General features: G+C 38.9%; 1 protein-coding gene across 3 annotated transcripts in view; it reads left to right on the forward strand.

Moving 5' to 3' along the window:
- The first annotated feature begins 303 nt into the window (after positions 1-303).
- ppa1.S (pyrophosphatase (inorganic) 1 S homeolog) overlaps positions 304-26,110 on the forward strand; it is a 35,745-nt gene continuing 9,938 nt past the window's right edge. Inside the window, exons 1-9 of one of the 3 annotated variants that reach the window (XM_018236099.2) lie at positions 304-406; positions 5,190-5,254; positions 8,169-8,213; positions 10,104-10,157; positions 10,384-10,503; positions 10,915-11,001; positions 14,347-14,473; positions 22,645-22,772; positions 24,527-24,612. In XM_018236099.2, the coding sequence (XP_018091588.1) occupies positions 325-406; positions 5,190-5,254; positions 8,169-8,213; positions 10,104-10,157; positions 10,384-10,503; positions 10,915-11,001; positions 14,347-14,473; positions 22,645-22,772; positions 24,527-24,612 (794 nt within the window). In that variant the 5' untranslated portion in view covers positions 304-324. 3 annotated transcript variants of the gene reach the window in all.

Raw genomic sequence — 26,110 nt, forward strand, 5'->3', positions numbered from 1 at the left:
TTGCTGCAGGGTTGATGTTCTGATATAACTATGGACTCTAGACAGAATTAGCAGCTTGCTTACAGGCTTCTCCACATGGCTTATCTTACTGATATCTTCCTGACTACATGATAATCTGTCCTATTAGGAGTCCATTGTAATACAACTAACTGCACAACTGATATGTGGCCACCGTGAAGCAGGTTACAAAATCCTGGTCTAATTGCACGTGATGTGCTGCCAGAGGCAAAGGTATTGCACAGCTAGAAACTAGCGGGATTCTTAATACTATTTCCTTTTATCAAGGAATATACATGTTCGCGTGCAAATATTAGGCGGTAGCAAATGAAAGAGTGCTCAGCCCATGTCGGTCAGCCATTTTCTATGGCCATAGGTTATGCCTCCCACCAGCGGCCATCTTCTAAAGGTAACAGTGTCGTGCTGCGTTTCAGCGTGTAGATGGCAGTGTAGGATCAGAGCGAGGCAGCTGCTATTACAGCTGTCTAGGCCGCAGAGGAGGGCAGGGCATATAACGTGAACATGCTGTCACTATGCCGTGGCTCCCTCAGGCTTTGCCGATCTACCCTGACGCACTGCTCCGGAAGGCCTGTGGCTTCCCCACGCTGGATGAGCATGCAAGGCTACAGAGTAGAGGAAAGGGGGCGGCCAAATACCACTGACTATAGGCTTTACTTCAGTAAGTAGCGCAGCTTCGCTCTCTGGGATTGTAGGAAAATAAGATACCCCTTGCTGAGTGAGAATGGAACTGGCAGTCTTATGACCGCAGTGTACTGACGGGCTCTACCACTGTCCGGCAGGGGAGTGCAGTCTGGGAAGCTGGCTACTGTAGGTGAAGGTTACATGTGCTTTTAAGCACTTCTTTATCTGAGCGGACTGTTTTTATGTATCATGTGTTCAAGGTCATCCCCATTCTCAAATCTAGATTCTACGACTGCTGCAGCTATTCATTGGGCTGTATATATAGATAGATATGTTGAAAATAATAAATGGTGAATGTCTTGTTTGCAAAAAAAAAACTTGCGCAAAGGGGGACGCACGTTCGTTTCCCTTTTCAGTGGCGGACTAGGGGTAGGCTGCTTATGTGGTACGTGCCTGGTGCCCTAAGTTTTGTGCCTTAGGGTCAGGCCACACTGGGCGTTTTAGGGAGATTTAGTCACCTGGCAACTTATCGCCTCATCTTTGCAACGACCAATCTCCCCAAACGCCTTCCCTCACTCTGTGCTGGCTAAAATTAAAAATCGTTGGAGCTAATCACACGCGGTGATTCGTTTTCCAAAGTCGCCCGAAGTTTCCTCACTAGGCAACTTCGGATGACCCCTAGTTCCATTAAATCATTTAAATGCTGTGGTTCCCAAACTGGGAGCTGGCCTCCCTGTAGAAGGTTACGGCAGTGCCTTTCTGGCCAATTCAAGTTTAATTTGGGGAGAGAGCCTCGTTCCTCTGCCAGTTTAATGTGCATACTGTTGACTAGGGTAATTGTGTGAGTATTAGTCTCTGCTGGCACATATAACATAATTTAACTGTGCTTTCTTCAAATTTAGCTTCTGTTTTTGACTTTGTCATTGCTCTTTACAGTAGGAAGTACAGTGTCATGTAAAGTCATTTAAAAATCTCAGCTGTCAATCAAATATTTTCTGCCCCTCCATAGAGGCGGGGCAGACAATTTCTTTCACTTTCCATTCAGCACTTCCTAGATGTCACGGCTCTCCTCACATTCCCCCTCTCTCTTTACCATTTAATTGTGTAGCCAGTGCATGGGGAATGGACATCGGGTCCCCCATGCTGGTGCACAAACAAGATTCTGAGATGATGCAAGGCTTGTCTTAATAACAGTGTCCACAAAATGGCTCCTGCCTGCTTGCTATAATTATGAATTCCCAGACTGAAGGAAAAAAGATTCAAATAATTTATATAGTGTAATTAAAGTTAATTTTGCTTGACTAATGTGATAAAATAAGATTTGGATTATTTTTTTGGGTTGACGGGTCCCCTTTAAGCCATGCAGTGAATTCTATTCCTTTTCTGCTATGTACAATTAGTTTGTTCCAAAATAGTTGTAGTAGTGCTTGTCATTTTGCCTTATCTTTTAATGCTGCTGATAACTGGCATATTATTATTCATGCCAACGTCAATTTATGCCACTTAGTAGGACAGTTTTTTTTTTTTTTAACTTTGCAGCACATGCTTTAGTAGAAATTAGGAAATCTGTTGCAAAGAGTATTACTTACCACAATTACATATGGCATCAGGTCCAGGCGGGGATTCAAAATAGGGATTTTAAGCACACAGAGGCCCAAACAGCCCTCTTCCCAGGGGCACTGCACCAGTAAGGCAACTTGAAAAACTCACCTCAGGCAGCAGCGCTGAGCAAGTGACAAGGGGTGGCAAAATAAGCTTTAAACCAGAAGTTCAACTCTTCTTGTGCAAGAAAGTGAAATTTCACTCTCTGCACTAGCAATATGGCCCCCAGACCCCCTGCTTAGGAGAGATAAGCACTTGAGACGGGGCAGCAGGAGGCACATTTTACATAAACTGCTGCCCCTACCAGCTCCAAAATAGCGACTGTCTTTGGCATCTTACAACAGCCCTATTGGCATTTCTTAGAATCCATATATTGCCAGTCTGTGCCTGGATGGCACAATTAACCATGGATAAGAATTACCATGTTGCTTAGATAGAGCCTGGTTCTCTATCTGGGTATTGTGTATCTGGGTATCTAGCTGTAGATGTCAGTATATCACTGGTATTGTTTTGCAGCACTAATTTGCTTATGCTATTCTGGTAGTTCAATCCAAATATGGGGCCTGTTATCCAGAATGTTCTGGACCTGGGTTTTCTGGATAATGAATCTGTAATTTGGATCTTTGTACCTTAAGTCTACTAGAAAATCATGTAAACCTTAAATAAACCCAAAAAGCTGTTAAATAAACCAAGTAAGCTGGGATTGCTTCCAATAAGGATTAAAGGGGACCTGTCACCCTAAGAAATAATTCCAAATTATTTTCTATCATGTTAGTTGAGCAAAATAAACTTTACTTACACTGTATTTATTAATTAAATTTAGTTTCCTTCTGCCTTGGAATTATACATTCACAGCAATCAGGCAGCTGCCATTTTGTGGACACAGTTATTAAGGGAAATTGTGTATCACTTCAAAATTTTGTGTATGCACGAGCATGGGGGACCTAATGTCCATGTGAACTGCCATGCACAATTATAGAACCTGAGGAGGGAAGGGGGAATGTGAGGAGAGCAGTGGCATCTAGAAAGTGCATAATGGAAAGTGAAAGTAATTGACTGCCCCTCCTCTATGCCTCGGGCATAGAGGCGGGGCAGGTAATATTTTATTGACAGTTCATATATTTAAACACCTTTATAACAGGAATGGATGTTTTAATAAAAAAAATAATTAGTGTTCCATATTTAATTTGCAAAGGACATTCATTATGCAGCTTTTTATGTGTAGGTGACAGGTCCACTTTAAATATTATCTTAGTTTGGATCAAGTACATTTTTAAAAATTTGGATAACGGGAGATGGCCTTTCCGTAATTCTTAGCTTTCTGGATAACGGATCCCATACCTGTATATATTTTTTAATGGCAAATTAAAAAGTAATTTAGTTTGTCAGCTATTCCTCCTTTCTGTGTCTGCATTTTGTGTTTTAAAGACACAGTAACACCAAAAAATTGTAATGACACTATAATGTAGTGTTGCCCTGCTCTGGTACAACTGTTGTTTGCTTCAGAAACTGGACGGAAGCCCCATGGCTATACAGCAGCTTGTTATAATTATAGTAGAGTTTCTGAAGCAAGCACACCAATTTTACTAGTGTAGGGCAACAGTACATTATATTTTTATTACTTTAAAGGGATCCTGTCATCGGAAAACATGTTTTTTTTTCAAAACACATTAGTTAATCGTGCTACTCCAGCAGAATTCTGCACTGAAATCCATTTCTCAAAAGAGCAAACAGATTTTTTTATATTCAATTTTGAAATCTGACATGGGGCTAGACATTTTGTCAATTTCCCAGCTGCCCCTGGTCATGTGACTTGTGCCTCCACTTTAGGAGAGAAATGCTTTCTGGCAGGCTGCTGTTTGTCCTTCTCAATGTAACTGAATGTGTCTCAGTGGGACATGGGTTTTTACTATTGAGTGTTGTTCTTAGATCTACCAGGCAGCGGTTATCTGGTTACCTTCCCATTGTTTTGTTGTTAGGCTGCTGGGGGGAAAGGGAGGGGGTGATATCACTCCAACTTGCAGTACAGCAGTAAAGAGTGATTGAAGTTTATCAGAGAACAAGTCACATGACTTGGGGCAGCTGGGAAATTGACAATATGTCTAGCCCCATGTAAGATTTCAAAATTGAATATAAAAAAAATCTGTTTGCTCTTTTGAGAAATTAATTTCAGTGCAGAATTCTGCTGGAGCAGCACTATTAACTGATTCATTTTGAAAAAACATTTTTTCCCATGACAGTATCCCTTTAAATACTTTTTTTTGTGTTTCTATTCCTTTAAGTATGGTAGTTAAAGGAAGTCTCCCCAGGCAATTTGAAGATGTCCAAATGCACACCACTAAGCATATTCCACCAAGCAGAGACAGTAATTTTTAAAACCATCCTCTCTAAACAATCCCTTAGCCAATGTTGTACTAAAACATCACCAAGACCACACAATCTTAGTTAAGAAAGCAGTTAGTTTGACATGATCTGTCCTTGATAAAGCTGAGATTCCTACTTATACAGGTGTGGAATCAGATATCCAAAAACTTGTTTTATCCAAATAGCAACAAATTACTGAAAGGCAATCTCCCATACACTCCATTTTAAAAGAGAAGGAAAATGTTGTTACACTTGGGGGTGCCAAAAGTTAGACACCCCCAAGTGATTGTATTTACTTACCTGACACCCCGGGCGGAAAATACACTTAGGGGTCCCTAACTTTTGCCCCCCCCCAAGTGTAAATGACATTTCCTTTTTCTTTAATAAAATAATTAAATTTTTTCAAATGATACATGCATTTTGTTGTCATTTGTTTTCTAACAAAATCTCTGCTCTGTTTTTCGTAGACCTATAGGGCCCACATTTACATGACAGATTAAAGATAAGCAATTTGTTTTTTTAACATGCCTGTATGTTTATATTGTTGAATTTTCTAATATATTTTTTACATTTGTGCTTTTCAGAGAATACAGATGGCAAATTCATTTCACCATTTCATGACATCCCTCTGCATGCAAGAGCTGAACAGGTATATATATATATATATAAAATATATCTTGATTTTATATGATTGAACTGTTATGATTGGTGACAAAATGCTATTGACTACAACTGCCTTATAATTACTGTAGTCTTGCTCAGTGATGAATAATTTATGAGTAGTGATGGGGGAATCTGACCCATTTAATTTTGCCGAAAATTTACTAAACTGAGAAAAATTTGTCAAATACAATGTTTTCACCTCATGACTATTTATGAGAGGTGTCAGGTTCCAAGAGGCTTAAAAATAGGGTCACATATTGTCATGTATGAAGAAGCTAATTAAGCTTATTTGGACTTTTTTGAGGGGGAGCATTGTGGGCTTTGAATGGGCTTTGAATGCTGTGTTCTTCTATTTGCCAAGTCTCACTCTAGGAGTTTAGTCTCTGTTTCATCAGAGATGGCACATAGTTGATTTCAGTGTGAAAATGCAAAGACTCACGTTTCTCTGCTGAAATCAGCTGTGTGTGCCTGATACCGAGCTGACACACCGATTTTGGGTGCAGGCATAAGGAGGCTAATGCCTGTGTAAGGGATAATTTTTGGCCTGCGTATATGAGCAGGCCAATTTAGCCTTCATGTGGCGCTAGCCTTAAGGAAAAACTATATCCCTAAAATGAATAAACCAAGTTTATATCAAATTAAATCTTACTAAACTGGTATAAATGTTTAAGTAATTATTGCCCTTTTACCGTATATACTCGTGTATAAGCCGAGGTACCTAATTTACCTAAGAAAACTGGAAAAATTTATTGACTCGTGTATAAGCCTAGGGGCTGATTGAAAATCAATCTGTACCTGCACCCACTGAATAACAATGAAAGGTAGGCCTGCCCACAGTTTAAAAAAAAAAAATTGTAAGCACACCAGTCACAGTAAAATAACTTATAACTCAACCAGGGGCAGAGAGATGGAAAGATGCAGCAACTACATACGAGGCTCCTTCTGCGGCCCCAACAGTGTGCAGGACACATGTAAATGTTTACAGTCCGCAGCAAGAGCTTTGAAATTCCTCTGCTTATTTTGGTCACAAACTCTTCTAGGAGAATATGGCCTGGATGGGGGAAGGGGGTCCAATAATCCCATTATTATAAATAAGCCCCTGTTTAGCAGTTGGTGCTGCCATGCTGGTTCCTGTAGGGAGAAGATAATCCATATAGAATACAGGGCTAGCAGTGGGTGCTGGGAAATAACACAACACTTTATACAAAAGGGCCCTGGTCCCCACACCCCATTTTGTGAGCCTATGAATATCAATGAAGTGAGGAGTTACTAATGACACACCCAGGTGCTGAAAGTAGGGGTTATTTTCTTTCAAATACCGTATATACTCCGTATATACGCCAATCCCTCACCTCCCTCTCCCATAGCGCATCAGGACTCTGTGACTGACTGTCACGATCGCCGCCCGGAGCAGGTCCAGGAGCTCCGGGCGGCGCGTCCTTCCCTGCCGGCGTCGCTCCCAAAATGGCGGCGCCCATGGCCGCCACGTGGGTAGCGGCGCCGGCGCCTCTACCCACGTGGCGGCCATGGGCGCCGCCATTTTGGAAGGACGCCGGCAGGGAAGGACGCGCCGCCCGGAGCTCCTGGACCTGCTCCGGGCGGCGATCGTGACAGTCAGTCACAGAGTCCTGATGCGCTATGGGAGAGGGAGGTGAGGGATCCGGTGAGGGATTGGCGTATATACGGAGTATATATGGGAGAGGGAGGTGAGGGATCCGGTGAGGGATTGGCGTATGACCCGCGTATAAGCCGAGGTCGAGTTTTTCAGCACATTTTGGGTGCTGAAAAACTCGGCTTATACGCGAGTATATACGGTACATCTTTTCCCATGAGCCCCCATTTTATGATATTCCTTGTGCTGCCTCAAAGATCACCTGACCAGAAATACTGCAGCTCTAACTCTAACAGGAAGAAGTGTGGAAGCAAAAGACAGAACTCTGTCTGTTAATTGGCTCATGTGTCCTAACATGTATGATTTGTTTGTGTGCACCATGAATCCTAGGATCCCAGGGGGCGGCCTTATTGTTTAAAATGGCAATTTTCTATTTAGTACCCAATGGCACATACTACTAAAAAATATATTCTAATGAAAATGGTTTATTTACATTAAGCAGGCTTTTATACCTGAGCCGTTTTTGTTAGGGGATCTAGTTTTCCTTTACATTTGCTACTTGTCTAGTAACCAATACCAACCAATCTGCCTGTGGTATTTACTGTTCCAATAAATGCTACTCTAGCCAAACATCCAATTGTTGCTGTGAGTTACTAGATGTGGTCAGACTTTAGACTGTTTATTACATTATCCTAGTATCATTCCAGGGTGCATGTAACCCAATGGGCAAATGTTAAAGGGGTGCTTCACTTTACATTAACTTTTAGTGTGTTATGGAATGGCCACTACTAAGCAACTTTTAAACAGGCCTTTATTATTTATTTTTATTGTTTTAGAATTATTTGCCTTCTTCTGATTGTTTCCAGCTTTTCAAATAAAAATCAGCTTTCTGATTCTTTCCAGCTTTTCAAGTGACCCTATCTAAAAAAAACAAATTTTCTGTAAAGCTACACATTTATTTTTATTGCTACTTTATATTACTGGTATAGCCAAATATTGGACCAACCCAATATGTCCCATAGTGCAAGCTGTCTTGCCAAAAGATCATTTCTGTATGGATATGGCTGCAGTATCTAGGCCGCTTTATATTAGAGATTTCTACATTAGAATTCCTTTGGGAAGTGTTGATAAAAAAAAGAACCATAACATGACCTGGAAAATGCAGTGAGCTTTAGAGAAAAAGCCTGTAATGCTAAAGGACCACGTGCCATTTTCATGGCTATGTTAATTTATACCTGTTCCATGCCTCCTATCAAATGACCTTTAATACAAGTTTCTGTTTATCCAGGACAGTGATGTGCCAGCGAAGAAATCAAAGACTAATTGGGATAAGGTACACTTAAGCATTTCTTTTCTCTAGAGTCTGGCACTAATGTGCTTCCTACATATAATGGCAATCATTAGCACTCGTGGTCAGCCGTAATGATTGTGTGTGCCTTCCCTTCATGCTCTGTTCAATACATGTAGCACTGTGTAGCAGCTAATAGTGACCTCCTTGTTGCACACCATGTTTAATCATGAAAATCGATTACAGTTATACAGTACCTAGACTATTTATTTAAAGCCTTGGCATATTAACCCCTGTTTTGGCTGTTGAAAAGCATGGCAGGTCATTAAAGGAGAACTAAATCTCAACTAAAGAAGTAGGCTACAAATGTTGTACATTATGTTCTGGGATTCTGTACCAGCCCAATGCAACCACAGCCCTTTAGCAGGCAAGATCTGTGCCTCCAAAATGCCCCATCTTTTTTTCTGCTGATTCACTGCACATGCTCTGTTTTGCTGTCACTTACTGAGCTTAGGGACCAGCTCAAAATAAACAGTACACATAGAATATTCATGTCACAAGATAAGGCTGATTAGTAATCAATACAGATTACTGGTAAATGTCAGCACAGAAACCAGTGCAATTAGCATCAGAATTTAATAATCAGCCCTGTAGCATCAGCTTATATTACAGACCAACCTCATTTTATGCTTTATAATTTGCAACGACCTCTAAGCTTAGCTTCTCAACAGCTGCTCACTGAGCATGTGAGTTTAGCATACACTTTCCTAGATGGTGACCCCCTTGTGACAAGTTTGAAGTCCTCGATCATTGCTGCTATTGAGAAGCTACAATTTAGGCTGGTGCAGTAAGTTCAGTATATAAAATGTTGCATTTTTAACCATATTAATTTTTAGGGTTTAGTTCTTTAAGCTGGTACATTATCCAGCCCACCAGTTTTTGGGATTTTTAGTTAGGGCAGGAGATACAATTCTTAGCAGTGCAGCTCCCCTCCCTGAAAAAAAGCATAACCAGGATGCTAAAGCATGCCTTCATATGACAATAGGCATTCTCTGTCAATTGAGTCCCCACAGTGAATGGGCAGCAGCCAAAGGCAAATACATTCATTCTTATCCATTCCCTAAGCAATCTCTTTGTAGAGTATATTTCATATGCTAATAATTGTGGCTTAAAATTGGCAATGAAGTCTGGACCTACCCAACTTTATTCTAATCTGCTTTGCTGAAATTCTGCATAGATATGTGACAACTTTGCATTGCTTAATGTAATTGTAACTATCAATATATTTATAGTGAAGCTTGTGTATATACAAGCTCTGTGCAATACAGTCAGAATATAATGAATACAATACATTAATACATCATTATACAATATATACAGAGGTAATTGAAAGTGTAAACTAAAATGAACATCACTTTTTAAATGCTAAATATTTTAAGAGGCTTCTTGCCAAGCAAAAATTAATTTGCTTAAAAGGAAATTGCCAGTAGTTTCATATCTCTATTGGAATTATGAAATTATTTGAACTATTTTATTTTTTAAGGTAGTATGGAGATCCTAATTACGGAAAGATTCCCAAAAATCCCAGGTCCCGAGCATTCTGGATTTGTAATTAATTTTTATTTGGCATATGGAATATTTTTTTCTGATGGCATTTCCTACTCTGCTTCAAGTGAAGAATAGAGCTCCAATTAGGTTTATGTATGGAAGGCCAGTGCTAATTCTTATATTATACTTTCGAAATTCATATATTTTTTATTAGAGTAGGCCCTAAATTTTGTTCTCTCATGGGCTCTAGGAGGCTGGTCCAACACTGACCAAAGGAGTGAAAGGTGACGGATAGTGAGACCCCTTATCTTGGAACCCCAGTCCCAAGCATTCAGTATAGTACTGGCAAATGTGTTTCTTCAACTTTTTCCTTCTTTATTTTTTAAGAATGTGTTTAACATGGTGGTAGAGGTACCTCGTTGGACAAATGCTAAAATGGAGGTAATTATTTGTTTAGTACCCCTTTTGCTATATAATTGCTGTCAACCTAATAACAATATAACACAAAGTATTTTTTTCTTATTTATTTAAACCAGCTTGTTTTTTTTTTTACATTTCTACATTAGAATAATTTTCTAGAACTTGCTGATATCCACATTAAGCTTTTAAGAACATCATACTTTAGTTTTGCTTCTATTTTACCAGTCTGTTCTGCTTCCTTATTCAGATTGCAACAAAAGAGCTTCTTAACCCTATCAAACAAGACATCAAAAAAGGAAAGCTTCGCTATGTTTCAAATATTTTTCCTCACAAAGGTTACATATGGAATTATGGAGCCCTTCCACAGGTAAAATTGTGATTTCTTGTTTATGCCTCATCAAAAGTTATAGGATTCGCTTTTGTTAGATGTCCATACATACAGGAGGCTTCCTGCCTAGCCCTTTGGTCTTTGGGTCAAACTGCACCAATGACATCAGAAAGTGAGCTAATCTTGTGGACTGTAGTGTAGTGATTGCATTTCCATTTTGTGATATCTGTATTCGGTAAGGGTATAAGTAAATGTAAATATTAGCAATTTTTTAGCATTGTGCATCTATTGAAAAAATAAGCTTAGTAAACATGTATTTCAGATTGTGTATCCCTGCATAGATAGATAACTGCTTTTACTTAATTTGTTTATACCTGTCGGAAATAGTTGCATTTTTTGTTTGGGATCTGTATATAACATTGTATTTCTGTTCTCCATTTGCTTCTGCAGACCTGGGAAGATCCCAAGCATATTGACAATGATACCAAGTGTTGTGGTGACAACGATCCAATAGATGTCTGTGAAATTGGCTCCAAGGTTGGCTTTCTTCTGCTCTATAAGATCACCATTAGGTGTGCATGTGTATTGCATTTAATTTTTCTCTGCCTAGCCAGGTTCTTATTTGAGATCTGTAGCATTTCGTGTATTGTATTGGAACATTTCTGTTCCTTATAATAGTTAGTTTCTGTTTTGTTTTTTTGTTTAATAATGAACTTGTGCAACATTTTAATTGTTGCTGAACTTAAATAAATAACAACATTGGTTGTTGGACAAATCATTTTAAAGGCCAATTATCCCCACAATTTGTTCACTTGAATTGGCATATTAAATGTTATTCCTTCTCTTTCTATGAGGTGCTCCTAAACATTGTTTCTTTGAAACAGAATTCATATTTTTAGTGTGCAATCAACACTGTTGCCAAGCGCCTACCTATTGTGCAGTCTGACCACTTCAGAGCTCAGTGCTTGAGCCTTGCACGTTTTGGCGTTTATGAGCATGGTCTGCCTTTCATTGGGGGTTTCACCTTTGATAAAAAGTGACGGGTGCATAGGGGAATTCTAACTTACCATTTTTCCATTTGAGTACAGTGACAAAACTCCTGCTGCTCTGCTGTGTGTGAGCACATGCAGGAGGTTACAATTTAAATCAGCAGAGATGGGGCACGGAGTGGATCCACTTCTCCCTATTCCGCAATAATACGCAGGCTGTGGTGTGTCCATTGCCTTAGAGCAGTGATCCCCAACCAGTAGCTCGTGAGCAACATGTTGCTCACCAACTCCTTGGATGTTGCTCTCAGTGGCCTCAAAGCAGGTGCTTATTATTGAATTCCAGGATTGGAGGCAAGTTTTGGTTGTATAAAAACCAGCTGTACTGCCAAACAGAGCCTCAATGGTTGACAATCCACATAGGGGCTACCAAATGGCCACTTATTTGGCACTCCTAAGAACATTTGTCATGCTTGTGTTGCTCCCCAACTCCTTTTACATCTGAATGTGACTCACAAGTTCAAAAGGTTGGGGATCCCTGCCCCTACCTGTATTCATTACTTCGTCAGCAGGCCCTTCAAAACAAAAGTAAATCTACATATAGATAATAATTATTTTAAAAAAAAATGTAATTTTGTGCAGACTTTGTAATTAAATGTAAATAAAAGTGTTATTACTAGATGCTAAGTAAATGTCTTTCCATTGTTTAAATACAGGATAAAGTACAAATAATGCTACAAGTCAGCCATTACTGCACTATGAACAAGTGAAGCATTCGCACACCATTAACACACCTATCGATAGTGGCTTGGTGCACGGTGATAGAGGGGTCGGCAACCTCCAATTATGAGACTTCACTAGCATACAAGACTTATGATAGGCTTGCTGCAGGGGCTTGCCCTGCACTTTTAAGTCTTGTAAGCTAGTGAACTCTTATGCAAAACTGCACCATGGGCAGCCCATCGGCATTGACTGGCAAACATACTCCTTGATATGCTATACACTGCAGGAATCTAAACAACAAGTGAATATTTTCTTGTCTTTGCTGAAACATTTGTCAGAACTCCCCTGATGGGATTCTCAAGCCTGGCAGAGCAATCTCTATCGTCTTGAGAGGCAGACATTTTATCAGAGTAAATGGGCTAATAAACTCCGACTTTGTTGTGAGTGGCTTTATCGGCAGATAACACCTATCTGTGTTTGACCATCATAACTCTGATGTTCTTTAACTCCTCTCAGCTCTTTAGCTGTTGTACATGCAGAGCAATAAACGTTTTCCCTTTTAATATACTTTTTGTATGATTAAAGCAGAAAGGCTGCTGTTTGATGTTTAGTTTGTCCTTTTTTTTTTTTTTTTTTTTACTTAAGACAAGATATTTTCTCTGTCTGTGTATTTCCTCCCATGGAGAAAATGCATGGAACTATCTGTGCCTGTCTCTGTGAAACAAACACTGGCAGAGAAAACTAGAAAAAATAATTGAGGTTGGGTTCCCATATATTTTAAAATGCTTTCCCCACACCTTGTATGTGCATTAAATGCACCTGTGGGTAAAAGCAAATGTTTGTGGGTGAAGGGTGGCAGTCTGAATTTAGGATAAACTGAATGGAAGATTCGGTTGAAGAACAAAATTGTGAATTTGGGGCAAACCCTTGTCTGAATGCAGAACATGAGCCAGTCTCCTGTTTGGTCTGTGGCTACCCTTCAGATACACCTGATCTCCGCATTAACTGTAGGCTCATTTTTCAGTCCACATTTAAGGTTAGAGGGATTCACCTTACCCCTACAGTGGGCAACAATGTCCAAGGGTAAATAGCAGAAGTAGATGAAAGAATATGTAATGTTTATATGCAGAGAGTGAAATAATGTAATTGTATTTAAGGCAGAATTTAGAAGCTGAGAAACAAACGATCCAAGAGGAAAATAATGATAAAATAGTGTTGTGTTCTGTAAAAGGTGGGGTTGCTGTTGGATGTGCTCTGCATTCAGGCTGAGAGCTTTCAGTCACCCCATAAGGTTGTTGCAGTTTCTGTGTACAAGACTAACAATGTTTCAAGGGAAACTGTCATGGGAAAACATGTTTTTATCAACTATTAACTATCAGTTAATAGTGCTGCTCCAGCAGTATTCTGCACTGAGATTTTTTTTTTTATATTCAATTCTGAAATCTGACATGGAGCTGCTAGACATATTGTCAGTTTCCAGCTGCCCCCAGTCATGTTACTTGTGCTCTGATAAACTTCAGTCACTCTTTACTGCAGGTCAAGGATATACAGCCAATGTTCCTATAGCTGCAGGTGAAAAATATAGAACAATGTGTGCTTATTGTGATGCTGTTATGTTTTTTTTCTTTTCACTGTTATTATAACCACACATTCAGACAGTTTTAAGTATTTACATTTATTTAAACGGATATAAGGTCTTTTTGATTCTCACTCAGTGAAGTATTCATCCCAATAAAAAAAAGTATACCTTTCTTTTCAGATTTTGCAGGAATCTTCTACCTCACAACCCCCAGCTACACAGATGTGCTTTGCTGCTTCTATGCTGTCAATCATTCCTTTATTCTCCATGAATAGCATTCTTCATTGTGTTTCTAATGAGCCACCATTACATTTACAAAAATAGCTATTTGGTGCTTTTAAATACAATCAGATTTCCGTAGAATAAACACATCTTCCCTTCACAAATTCTGAATTATACTGAGCCTTCATTAAAATTGTCCTTGGATTTTATTATGCATTGTAAAGAATATTTATATTAGAGAACTAGTGGATGATTGTCAAATTGTTTTCATAGAAGTGTGTTATTTTTAGACTAGGATACAAACACATTTCATGGCCATCTTGTCTTAGAAATGCCTTTATCTAAATCTCTTCTGTAATTTGTACCCTGAAGGTTTGCACAAGGGGTGATGTTATACAGGTGAAGGTTCTGGGGATTCTGGCTCTAGTGGATGAAGGCGAGACTGATTGGAAGGTAATCGCAATCAATATTGATGACCCTGATGCTGAGAAGTTCAATGGTAAGGTCTGATTTTTAAAGCAGTATTGCAGGAGCTTTTTTTAGGTCTATTGGGATAGCTAATGATTGGTGGGTTGTAAAGACCGGTTGAATTCTGTAAATGTACAAAAACAAACATTTCCTTCTTAACTATGGATTTGTGGTTTGAGAGTCTTTACTATGTATGTTCATATACATGCAATATTTCTCAGACTATTATATTCTAAAAAAATAGAGATCCAAATTGCCTTTCAATTCTTAAAAGAAAATATAGGCTTGTAATGTTTCGAGCCCCTATTGCAGGGGTGTCCAAACTTTTTGCAACAAGGGCCAGATTTGGGGAGGTGAAAATGTGTGGGGGCCGACCATTTAGCCCGACATTCTTTGAACCATTAACATCATTTAACTCATTTAAACAAGGAATTGCGTAGCCATAGCAGTAATATTTGGGCACATTAGTGAAATGATCTGCCACTTGGTCTATACTGCTGCCTGTGTGCTGAAGGTGTTAGTAATAGACATGTACTAGCACGTAGAGACGCGCCGCTCTCACATACTTCTTTAGCGCTGAAGGTGCAATAGACGTAGTGACGTGCCAGTACAATAAACTAAAAGACATATGCGAGAGTGCGTGTCTATTGTTAACACCTTCAGCACACAGGCAGAAGTATAGACCAAGTGGCACATTATTTCACTACTGTACCCAAATATTACTGCTACATCTACGTGATTCCTGATCGAACTATGCTGGCGGGCTGCATTATTATTAATTTCATGATGAAGGATGAGGGCCAGTATAAATTTGTTAAAGGGCCGCAATTGGCCCGCGGGCCGCACTTTGGACATGCCTGCCCTATTGCATTCTCATGATGTTTGATCATCATTGACTGGAAACATCTGCAGTGTTATGTTTAGAATGTAACATTTATATTATTACCATGTGCTTAAAGGAACAGTAAATGGTTTGTTTTCTTTTTATATACTACATGCTTTAGAATGCACCTGAGCTGTATATCATTAATATATATATATATATAAGCATGGACTGGGCAGTTTGGCAGCTAATAAATTAGACCTTAATTGATCCTTAAATCAATTACTTGTAACATTTGTTGCCAAACCTTATTTTAATTATTCAATGCATGTTGGCACTAAAATATTTTATGTCCTGTGTTGTGACACAAGCTGTTTTGTACATTAGTGTCCCCCCTTTTCTTTAAATGGCAACCAATGCACAAAGCAGCCCTAATAAACTTGGCTTTACATTTATACAAGCGAAATACAAGTGACCCATTTCCAGGCTACTGTCACCTGACAAGTGCTGATACAAGTGCTTGTTAGGGGGATTTGCTTTCACGGGGTTGGAGGCTACATTTTGAGATTACTAAATAAATGTGGTGCTTAAAGGAATCGTAACACCAAAAAAAGTTGTGTTTTAAAGTAATTTAATATTATATACTGTTGCTCTGCACTGTTAAAACTGATCTGTTTGCTTCAGGAACACAACTATAGTTTTATATAAACAAGCTGTTAATGTAGCAATGGCAGAAATTGTAAAAAGGTTAAATAGTGGATAACATATAACCCCATTGTGTTCTACAGAGCTTATCTATTATCTGATGTGTAACCTAAGCCTTTTCTACTTTCAATGGCTGCCCCCATTGCTACACAGCAGCTTATTTATATAAACAATAGTAGTGTTTCTGAAGTAAACACAGCAGTTTTACCAGTGCAGGGCAACACTACATTAAATTTGTATAACTTTAAAGCACTTTCATTTTTTGATGTTACTGTTCCTTTAAAGCATGAAGGTATCCTGTGTAACTATGGTCAATCCTATGGGTCCAAAAATGGCCGCATTAAGGTCCACTCTCTTCTTTTTTGGGCTTAATGAGTGACTGCAAAGAGCATTCTCCTAGCAAATGCATCATTTGAATTTATTCCTATGGGGGGGCAGGGGGTTGTGAGCAGTCAGGATCTTAATTGGGATTTATTTGAATGACTGCTTTTAAGGGTTTCCAGACTGCTTAAAGGGCAATCGCATAATCATTGTTTGTGTTGTATGGTTGCCAAAATGGATAGGCTGTCGCATGCAGCATGGCCAATAGCATCATATAAGGCCAAAAATGGCAGTGTTCATTAAAATGTGGGAATCTAGGTGGCATAGTTATTAGTCATGGATAAATCTGTTCTTCTTGAGCGAGAGGAAAGGACTAGAATATGCCCAGTTTTGTATGATATACAAAATTATGGACCTGGTTTCCTCCGCTGTACATATCTGCTTTTTTTTCCGTAAATTTTTTTTATTGCTCAATAAATATACATTGTCAGATATACATAAACATTGTTGCGATTTACAATATTCTTTAAGCACAATATCTCCTTTTTTTTTCCCCCTTATTTATCTTTCCCTTCCCCTTACCGCTACGTAAGTTAGGGACTAACCCCAAAACAAACCAAAACATTATCAGCATTTTTGTATGTTCAGTATAGCCCTTATTGTTTATTATTAAATTAAGTAATGCAATTTTAGGTCACAGGTGGACCTTTGTCTTACAGATCAGACTAATTTCCTGGAATACCAACTCCCAGACTTTATTTACTTGTGGGCACTCCCACCACATATGCATATAAGTACATTTTTGCCCACAACCCCTAAAGCATATGGGGGGTACCACATTTTGCATTTTATGAATTTTCTCTGGTGTCATATACCATCTCATTATGGTTTTAAAACAATTTTCCTTTAGTATAGTGTTTATTGAAATTTTAGAGAGATTTTCATACGTTTTATTCCAAGATGTCTTTTCTATTAGACCTCCCAGATCTTCTCACCATTTGGACTGAAATCTTGGATGCAATTTATCAACTTCATGGATAAAATGATCAAATAGGCGTGAAATAGATCCCCTCCGTTTTAGTCCTAGTTTACACTCCAATTCATAGTTGGTTTAATTGCCATTACATCCCTTTTTTTATAAATTCTTTTAGCCAGTGTGACAATTGCATATATCTAAAGTACTCTCGCATGGGTATATCATATATTAATTTAAGGTTGTTAAATGTTATAACTTTATTTCCTTCAACCAGGTCCCCTACTCTTAGTAAGCCATTTGATATCCACCAGCGAAAATCAATAGTTATTGTACCTGGTAGAAAATCCTCATTCTGAAACAGAGGTGTCAATAGGGATCCTCGATTACATATCTTATCTTTCCACTTATACGTTGCCCATAATTTTAATGAATGAGCTACACAGGACGTAGCCTGCTTGCTCACAGATGGTAGATAGGGTTTCCACATGGAATCTGGCAGGTTTAATTTTTTATGTAATTCTTGTTCTAATATAGCCCATCTTGGTTTATCTTCCTTTAGATGCCGACCCTGTATTTGTACAAATTGAGCTGCTTTATAAAAAGAAAGCAAATCTGGAACCCCCATACCTCCTTTAAATTAGTTTTTTTGTTGGGTCTTTCTACTCTGGCTTTTTTTCCCGCCCAAATAAATTTTTCTATAGCTTTTTGTAGAGCTCTACATTCCGTCCCGGGATATTTGGTAGGCATTGTTCTGAACAAATAAAGAATTCTTTGCTAAAACGTTCATTTTCACACTATATATGCATCCCAGGCACAATATACTATAACCTTCCCATGAAATCAAATCTTTCTTTAGCTTATTTATCAGGGGTGTATAATTTAAACAGATTTAAATCCCGTTATCTATTAGTTAACATTACTCCCAGGTATTTAACAGCCTCAGGTTGCCATACCCTTTTCAATTTCTATACCTGTAATATCTACATTTTGTCTAATCTTTTGTGCCAATGGCTCTATACATAGGGCAAACAAAATTGGTTATAATGGACACCCCTGTCTTGTGCCACTTTTAATTTCAAAAGCTCCAGACTTTATATGACTAGTTTTAACTTCAGCCATTGGTTTTCTGTACAGGCGTTTGATCGCATTTTAGAATGGGCCATTTATGCCAAAGGTCTCAAGTGTTGCATAAAGGTATCTCCAATCCACCCGATCAAACGCCTTTTCGGCATCTAAAAATAGCACAATAGTAGGTGTCTCTTTTACTATATCCATTAAGTTAACTGTTCTCCTGATGTTATCATTGATAAACCCTACTTGATCGTGGTGTATCAATTTGGGTAGCAACAAATTATATAAATCTGTTTAAAAATCTACAAATGCTTTTTTTTATTTCCTTTGGATCATTTACCAATTCCCCCTTCTTGTCTTAATAGTACCAATTGATTGTGTTTCCCATAACCCTCTTAGCTTTCTAGCTAATAGAGTATCGGGTTTATTAGCTTTTTCAAAAATTTTTTGTTTGACCCATAACATTGCTTTACATGTATCTTCCGAGAGACCAGATTTAATTTAGTCTTAGCCTTTACCATATATATGTTATTCTCTTTTCCTTTTGTACTCTAGTTCATATCTTAATAGATTTTCTTTTAGGTTATCTATTTTCTCCTGCCTTTTTCTTTTACGTTTTGCTGCTAACTGTATTAATACCCCTCGTAGAACTGCCTTATGGGCTTGAAAATGAAGTTGATATAGGGATTCCATCTAGATCATTTTCCAAAAAATATGTTTTAATATCTATTGCTACACTCTGGAATACAAAGCAGCATTTCATTCAGATGCCAAGAAAACCCTGGTCGTTCCATGAAGAGATCCACAAATGAAGGGACCACCATTGCATCGTCAGACCATGATATTTCCCCTATATGGGAGTTAGATATTTTATCAATATAGGGTTTATTAATCAACACAAAATCTATCTGAGTATATGATTTATGTGGGTGGGAATAAAATGTATAATCCCTATTTGTGGGATTAGCCATTCGTCATGTATCTATCAGATAATGATCTTTCATAAGATCAATAAATCTGTCTATTCGCGTGGTTATCCCCTAATTTCCCTGGTGGGGACCTATCGAAAATTTTATCATATATAGTATTAAAATCTCCTGCTATAATTACTAAGGGACACCAATTAGCATCTAGTATCATTGATAGTTTCCTATAAAATTGTGCGTCTGAATGACTTGGTGCATAAACATTACCAATAAGGCATTCTTTTGTATTTAATTTTCCTTTTAGAAATAGATACTGACCCTCTTTATCTGTGATCACTTCTTACCTCTGGAAATGTAATTTACAGTGAAGCAAAATTGACACCCCAATTATCTTTCTTTTATCTGCTGCATGAAAAACAAATGGGTACGTTTTATCGCCCCATTTTGGAGTTAAACCTTTCTTGAAATGCGTTTCTTGAATCATGATTATATCTCCCTTTGAAGCCTTATAATATCTTAATGCCTGTCTTCTTTTTTGTGGTATATTAAGACCCTTAAAGGAAAACTATACCCCCTAAACAATGGAGACAAAAAGGAACACCAAGATCCCCAATAGTGTAATATCTTTTTACAGGGAGTAATGGTAGAGTAAACAAGTTAATACTCACAAACCAGGGTTACAGATAGGCAACCACTGTATAGGCAGGTGGGGAGATTATCCTGACCCCACTCAGGATTAAAACGTCGCTCTCTGTAGAAGAAGAAAAAGGGGATGATACCCCTCCACTCGGGGTGGACTCGATATAGTAGTAAGACAAAACAGAGGCGCCAAAAGGATAAAAATCGCTAAAAACACTTAAAAACCCAATGGGTAATTCAGAGGAGGTAGTAATGAACTTACCTCCTCCAAGCAGACACAACAGTGTCTTTGTATAAACACGCCTCAGAGGCGCCTGGCGTGTTTATACAAAGACACTGTTGTTTTTGCTCCCGTTCCATATTGCCTGATGAAGCAGGAAATGCCTGCGAAACGCGTTGCAATACTGTTTTGTGAATAAACTATTATTGAAAATTACCACTTTCGTTGGTGTCTGCTTGGAGGAGGTAACTTCATTACTACCTCCTCTGAATTACCCATTGGGTTTTTAAGTGTTTTTAGCTATTTTTATCCTTTTGGAGCCTCTGTTTTGTCTTACTACCCCCTAAACAATGTAGGTCTCTATAAAAAGATATTGCATAAAACAGCTCATGTGTAAAACCCTGCTTCATGTAAATAAACCATTTTCATAATAAAATACTTTTCTGGTAGTCTGTGCCATTGGGTAATCATAAATAGAAAATTGCCATTTTAAAAAATAAGGGCCGCCCCCTGGGATCGTAGGATTCACTGTACTGTATGTTAGGTCACATGAGCCAATTAACAGACAGAGTTGTGTCTTTTGCTTCCACACTTCTTCCTGTTACAGTTACAGTTGAAGTATTTCTGGTCAGGTGATCTCTGAGGCAGCACACAGACCATCATGAAATGGTGGCTCAAGGCAAGAGATGTAAAAGGGCAATATCTACTTAAATATATATTCCAGCTTGATAAGATTCTTTAAAATGCCACTTAATATGATATAAACTTTCTCTTGCTTAAGTATTCATTTTGGGGGTATAGTTTTCCTTTAACATTATGTGAGATTACATTAATTGGCATATTCCCTTAATTTTCGCTTTACTTTAGTTATATACTATATTACTCCTACTAGACTCCTTTGTTTCTGTCACCTTTAATATTACCCATTGCAAATATTCATAATAGTGGTGAATTGCGCTAATTAACACACAAATATACATCATAAAAAATACTTAAATACCCCTAAAAAAAGGGGAAGAAAAACAAAATAACTTTTTTTTCACACAATATCAGGATTTTCCCCAATTCCCGAACCCTGATATATATTTGTGAGGGTGATCGGGTCAGGCCGAGATAGGGTAGGCATTGGAACCACATAGTCCTGGTGGGATATCCTTCATATATCTTCTACAGATATTCAGAATAAAGGTATTATAATGTCACTAAGGTTATGTAGTATTATACTTCCAGATTGACTCGCTACACCATATTATTTAGTTCATGTCTATATTAACATCTGCTTCCTGCAGTCCCAGCTTTTGCAGCCAGCATGGGCCTTCTGATGGTGTTCTAATAAAGGTTGTAGCTCAGTTGAGTGTAACAAGCAATTTGAAAGGGAATTCCCATCTATAGCGATCCCCATGTTTTCTGAGAATAGGTGTAATATGCCGCATTTCCCTTCGTTTAGCTAGAGTAAAAGGGGATCAGTAGAAAGATCAGTATAGAGCTCAGGTGTTGATCCCTCTATATTAATCTTGCTGTTTTGTGCAGCAAGAAGTGTGTTTTCAGACGCTCACCCGGTCGTGGCTTCTGCCGCTTTGCCCGGTGTATCTGTTCCATTCGCAGTTCTTGCCTCGGCATATACGGTAGCAGTGTGCTAAAGAACTGAATCATAAAATCCTCTATGTCTGTGATGTCCTCAGATACAGCCTTCACCCTTATATTGGATCTACAGGATCTATTCTCAAGGTCCTCATGTGCTTCCTGCAGTGATCTAATCTCTGATTGCAGGTCCCGCACTGTTGTTTCAAGCCTGGTGGTTGTGTCGGTAAACTCCTCCTGTCGAGTCTAGTCGTTTGGTTCTATTTTGATCGCTGTATTGTCCACCGCTAGCTCTGCTAGGCCTCGCTGGAAATTAACTTGCAGATCTTTTTTCATTGTCGCTAGATAGTCCTGTAGCTCCACAAAATCCTGCTTTGTACACGGTTTCTCACCTTCTGGCCCCATTTTGGTAATTAATTTGTATTGTTTTTTTTAGTTTTAGTATCCTGCAACGCAGGGGTCTGTATCTGCTGCGCTGACCTCTGTGACAGTTTCACAAACGGTAATGGCGTAGAGACTGTTAGAGGTTTTTTACCCCTCTTCGCCATACCCAATAGGTTTTGCATTATCCACAAGTCTTTACTTATGCGATATCTCACAAAATCGAAGCCTGTCTGCTTTAGATATCCCCAGCGGACAGGCTACTGGTTCACACAGCCATTTTCCTCGAGTGCAGGCACCTATATACATATGTACATATCTGCTTTTTATCTAGCAGCATGTTGCTGTATTCATACCGAGAGCTCCTCACTGAGCTATAGACTGGATTTCACATTGGGTCTGTGACTACTGGTAATAATCAGAATCCTTGTCCTAGGATTATGTAACAGGAAATACACTACTATTTTAAGCATAAAAGCTAATGTTCACTAATAATTTACTGCCCTACTTTACTAAACAATCTTCATTTTTCTGATTATGTCCATTTATTGCCTTTCAGACATAGAAGATGTAAAAAAGCATAAACCTGGCTATCTGGAAGCAACTGTTGATTGGCTTAGGACTTACAAAGTCCCTGATGGGAAGCCTGAAAATCAGTTTGGGTTTAATGGAAAGTTTAAAGGCCAGGTATTCTATTCATTTGATATTCTATTTATTTGATACAGAAGTAATATTATAGCCTCAATAATATAGAAATATTCTTTTGACTGTATCATTTAATTCCATTTTGTACATGTGAAGTCACATCATATTTTTCCAAGTGTAAATATTTCCATTTCTTAAAGGGCACATATCACAGCCAAAATCAAACACATATTAACAATCTGACCAGTACAACCTAAATACAAACTCTATATATATATATATATATATATATATATATATATATATATATATATATATATATATATATATATATATATATATATATATATATATATATATATATATATATATATATATATATATATATATATATATATATATATATGTATGTTTTGTTTTTTTTTTGAAAAATCCCTTACTTTGTCAAATGGGTTCTTTCACTGAGAGAGTCCTTACTGAGACTATAACAGTGACTATAGCATGCAAATTTCAGGAGCATGCTCAGATTGTAGCACTGGTATTCTACCCAGAATGCCTTGTTTTAGTAAACTCCTCCACTAGAAGTATAACGAGATTTCCCTATCTTGTCCCCTGCTGGTGATTTTAATATGAAAATGAAGGGCACACACTAACTTCCAGCAGGTGACAGCACTACTGAACAGCAGCTAACACAGAGGTTTGGCTGATTTGAAAATAGCTTAGAAAGGTTGCTAAGCAAACAAGGAATTTCAACTGAGCATGTGTGAGATTTCTGAGCTGGGAAGATATAGGTAGGAGGAGCCAGTGAAATCCAAGATGACTGCCTCGGCTAGAACTGCAGTGGAGATAGGGGAGATCTTGCAGAAGGTATAGTGAGCTGATCATTTACATAATACAAACAATTCTGTGAAAGTTCAAAAACTCAGATTTTTAAAACATAGTGTAGTGTATTTACTTAGTAAATGATTTTAGTTATGATTGGTGCCCTTTAAATGTCGAGGTGTAGTTTTTCACTTACATATTTTGATTCAGGTTTTTATTTTCACAAGAAAAGGAATAATCAGTTAACCACAAAAAAAACTTAGCTGGCCAACTCTTAAACGCTGAGATCATATGAACACTTGCTAAGATGTCATTGGAAAACACAAGAGAATAGTACCAGTTCTTGCTGTGACAGCCTAACCTGATCCGAATACATGATTTAAATCTTCAATTTGCACATTTATATATTGCAAGGTTGCACAAAGAATTCTTTTTTGATGAATCAGCACAAAGTTATTTCTGTTGGATCATAGAATGCAATAGGTATGGATTCATCAGATGTGACTTAATTACACGTTTGAGTTTGTGTGATGGTCATATGAAAATTGTTTGTCCTCAGTGGGGTGAAGTATGGAACAGGCAAGGTGAAGTAGGTGCTTATTTATAACATCATGTGACACATGGTGATTTATTTCTCTTACCAGGAATCTGTATCTGGAAGAACACTGTGTCTTCATTTCAAATGGTTGGATTATCCTGACAGTATCTGATGATTCCTTGCCTTTAATTGCTAAATGACTTAATGCTTGGCTCTTGATGTTTCTATCTCTGTTTTATGGTGGCTGTGATATCATCTTTTACTATCTGTTGCCTGCTCTCACTTCTGTCCTGTTAATATGGATTTTGTTTCAATGCAGAATGCCTGGAACAATTGTATCCCTTCAACACTATACCATACTGACGGCATATTCAAATATATTAAATATTTGTTCTGAGTTGCATGTATGCTTTTTAACATTTGCTAAATGTTGCAGGAATTTGCTCTTGAAGTGATCAAATCCACTCATGAACATTGGAAAAATATGTTGCACAAAAAGTCTGATAAAGGTGAAATTGAATGGTTAGTATCATTCTCTAATTTGTGTTTTTCTTACTTCTTGGCTATGCATCCTCCCTGCTAGAAATGTAAATAAGCTGCAGTCAAAAATGTAATGACCAGTTTACTTTGAAACCACAAGTCCATGAAATCCCAATGATTCTTTACCTTGAAGAAAGAGATGTTCTTTTCAAAATAACAAACTGAGCAGGAATGAACTCTGTATACGTAGTGTAGGATGAGACGGCATAGGTGCTTGAGTACCCTACTTCTAATCCAGTCTCTTATTCTAATTAGTGCATGGTTGCTAGGGCAATTTGGACCCCAGCAACCAGAATTGCAAACTGGAGAGCTGCTAAATAAAAGGCTAAATAACTCCAAACCCCAAATAATAAAGTGAACACGTAATTGCAAATTGTTCAAAAATCAATCAAAAAATATCACTGATGGGTGCTCCCGGGGTCCCGCGGCTTAAAAGGCCCCTGCCGCTGCTCCTGAGTCCCTCCAGCCGCATACCCCATCACCGGAGGGGTTCTGTACAACCCCGCTGCTGCCTGCCGCACAATACTCCTTCCTGGGAGCCGCACAGCACGGGACCCGACTGCGGCCTACGCGCGCCGGTGGAGCCGCGGCCTAAATTTTGCCGCGCCTGCCCAGATTCGGAGCGGGTCGGCGCGGAGCAGGGAGCGAACCTACCCCAAAGGGGCGGAGGTCGGTGGAACAGTTCTGGCCCCGGGGTGCCCCCCCCCTACCTACTCCACTACAGCCAGAGCAGCCAGGACTCATTGTGGAGCTAAAAGAAAGGCTGCTGTGTGACCCTGTAAACACCTCTTCACAAATGATTACATGGCCTATATAGTGCGCAGATAACACCAAGAGACACAAGTAGCCTCCAGGCCATAGGCACCTAACCTGTTATTAGCTTTCCTATACAAGTCCTCAAGGCTATAGGGGTGCCCCAAATACACCCAGCCTGGCCTTCTACGTGGCACACCACCTGCTCACCCCAGCAATTCCATCTACAGAAGCTGGCACCTAACAGCACAGGAAACAGCAGGTCAGCATTCCGGGCAGGAAAGACTTTTACCACCAGAACCCAGGGGGTGCTCCTAACGGGAACTTTTTCTCGCATCTATTGGCACCTTTGCACTGCTCCTCACAATAACAGGAGCTGTGCCCCCCCTGATCTGAAATATACTTTCAGGGATTAAAGGGTATTAGTCTATTCCCGGCGGCGTGACCACAATGATGCCGTGATCGGACGTATCTGCCTGGTTCACCGAGCGCACATACCCTGCTACTTACCCCATTACACCACTACTCAGAATACTTCTCCTATCTGGAACTCTTGACAAAGATGAGGAGGAATACCCCCAAACCAAAACCGGAGACTGCCTCGAGCGATTTGCACGTGATCAACCACACCCGCCGTCTCCTGGCCAGGCCTCACAGCCACCCTCTCCTCCAGACCCAACCCTGGACCCACCGGCAACACCTCCTGAACCCACCCTGGGAGTTGTAC

This window comes from Xenopus laevis, chromosome 1S (assembly GCF_017654675.1).
Source record: "Xenopus laevis strain J_2021 chromosome 1S, Xenopus_laevis_v10.1, whole genome shotgun sequence".
Lineage (NCBI taxonomy): Eukaryota > Metazoa > Chordata > Amphibia > Anura > Pipidae > Xenopus > Xenopus laevis.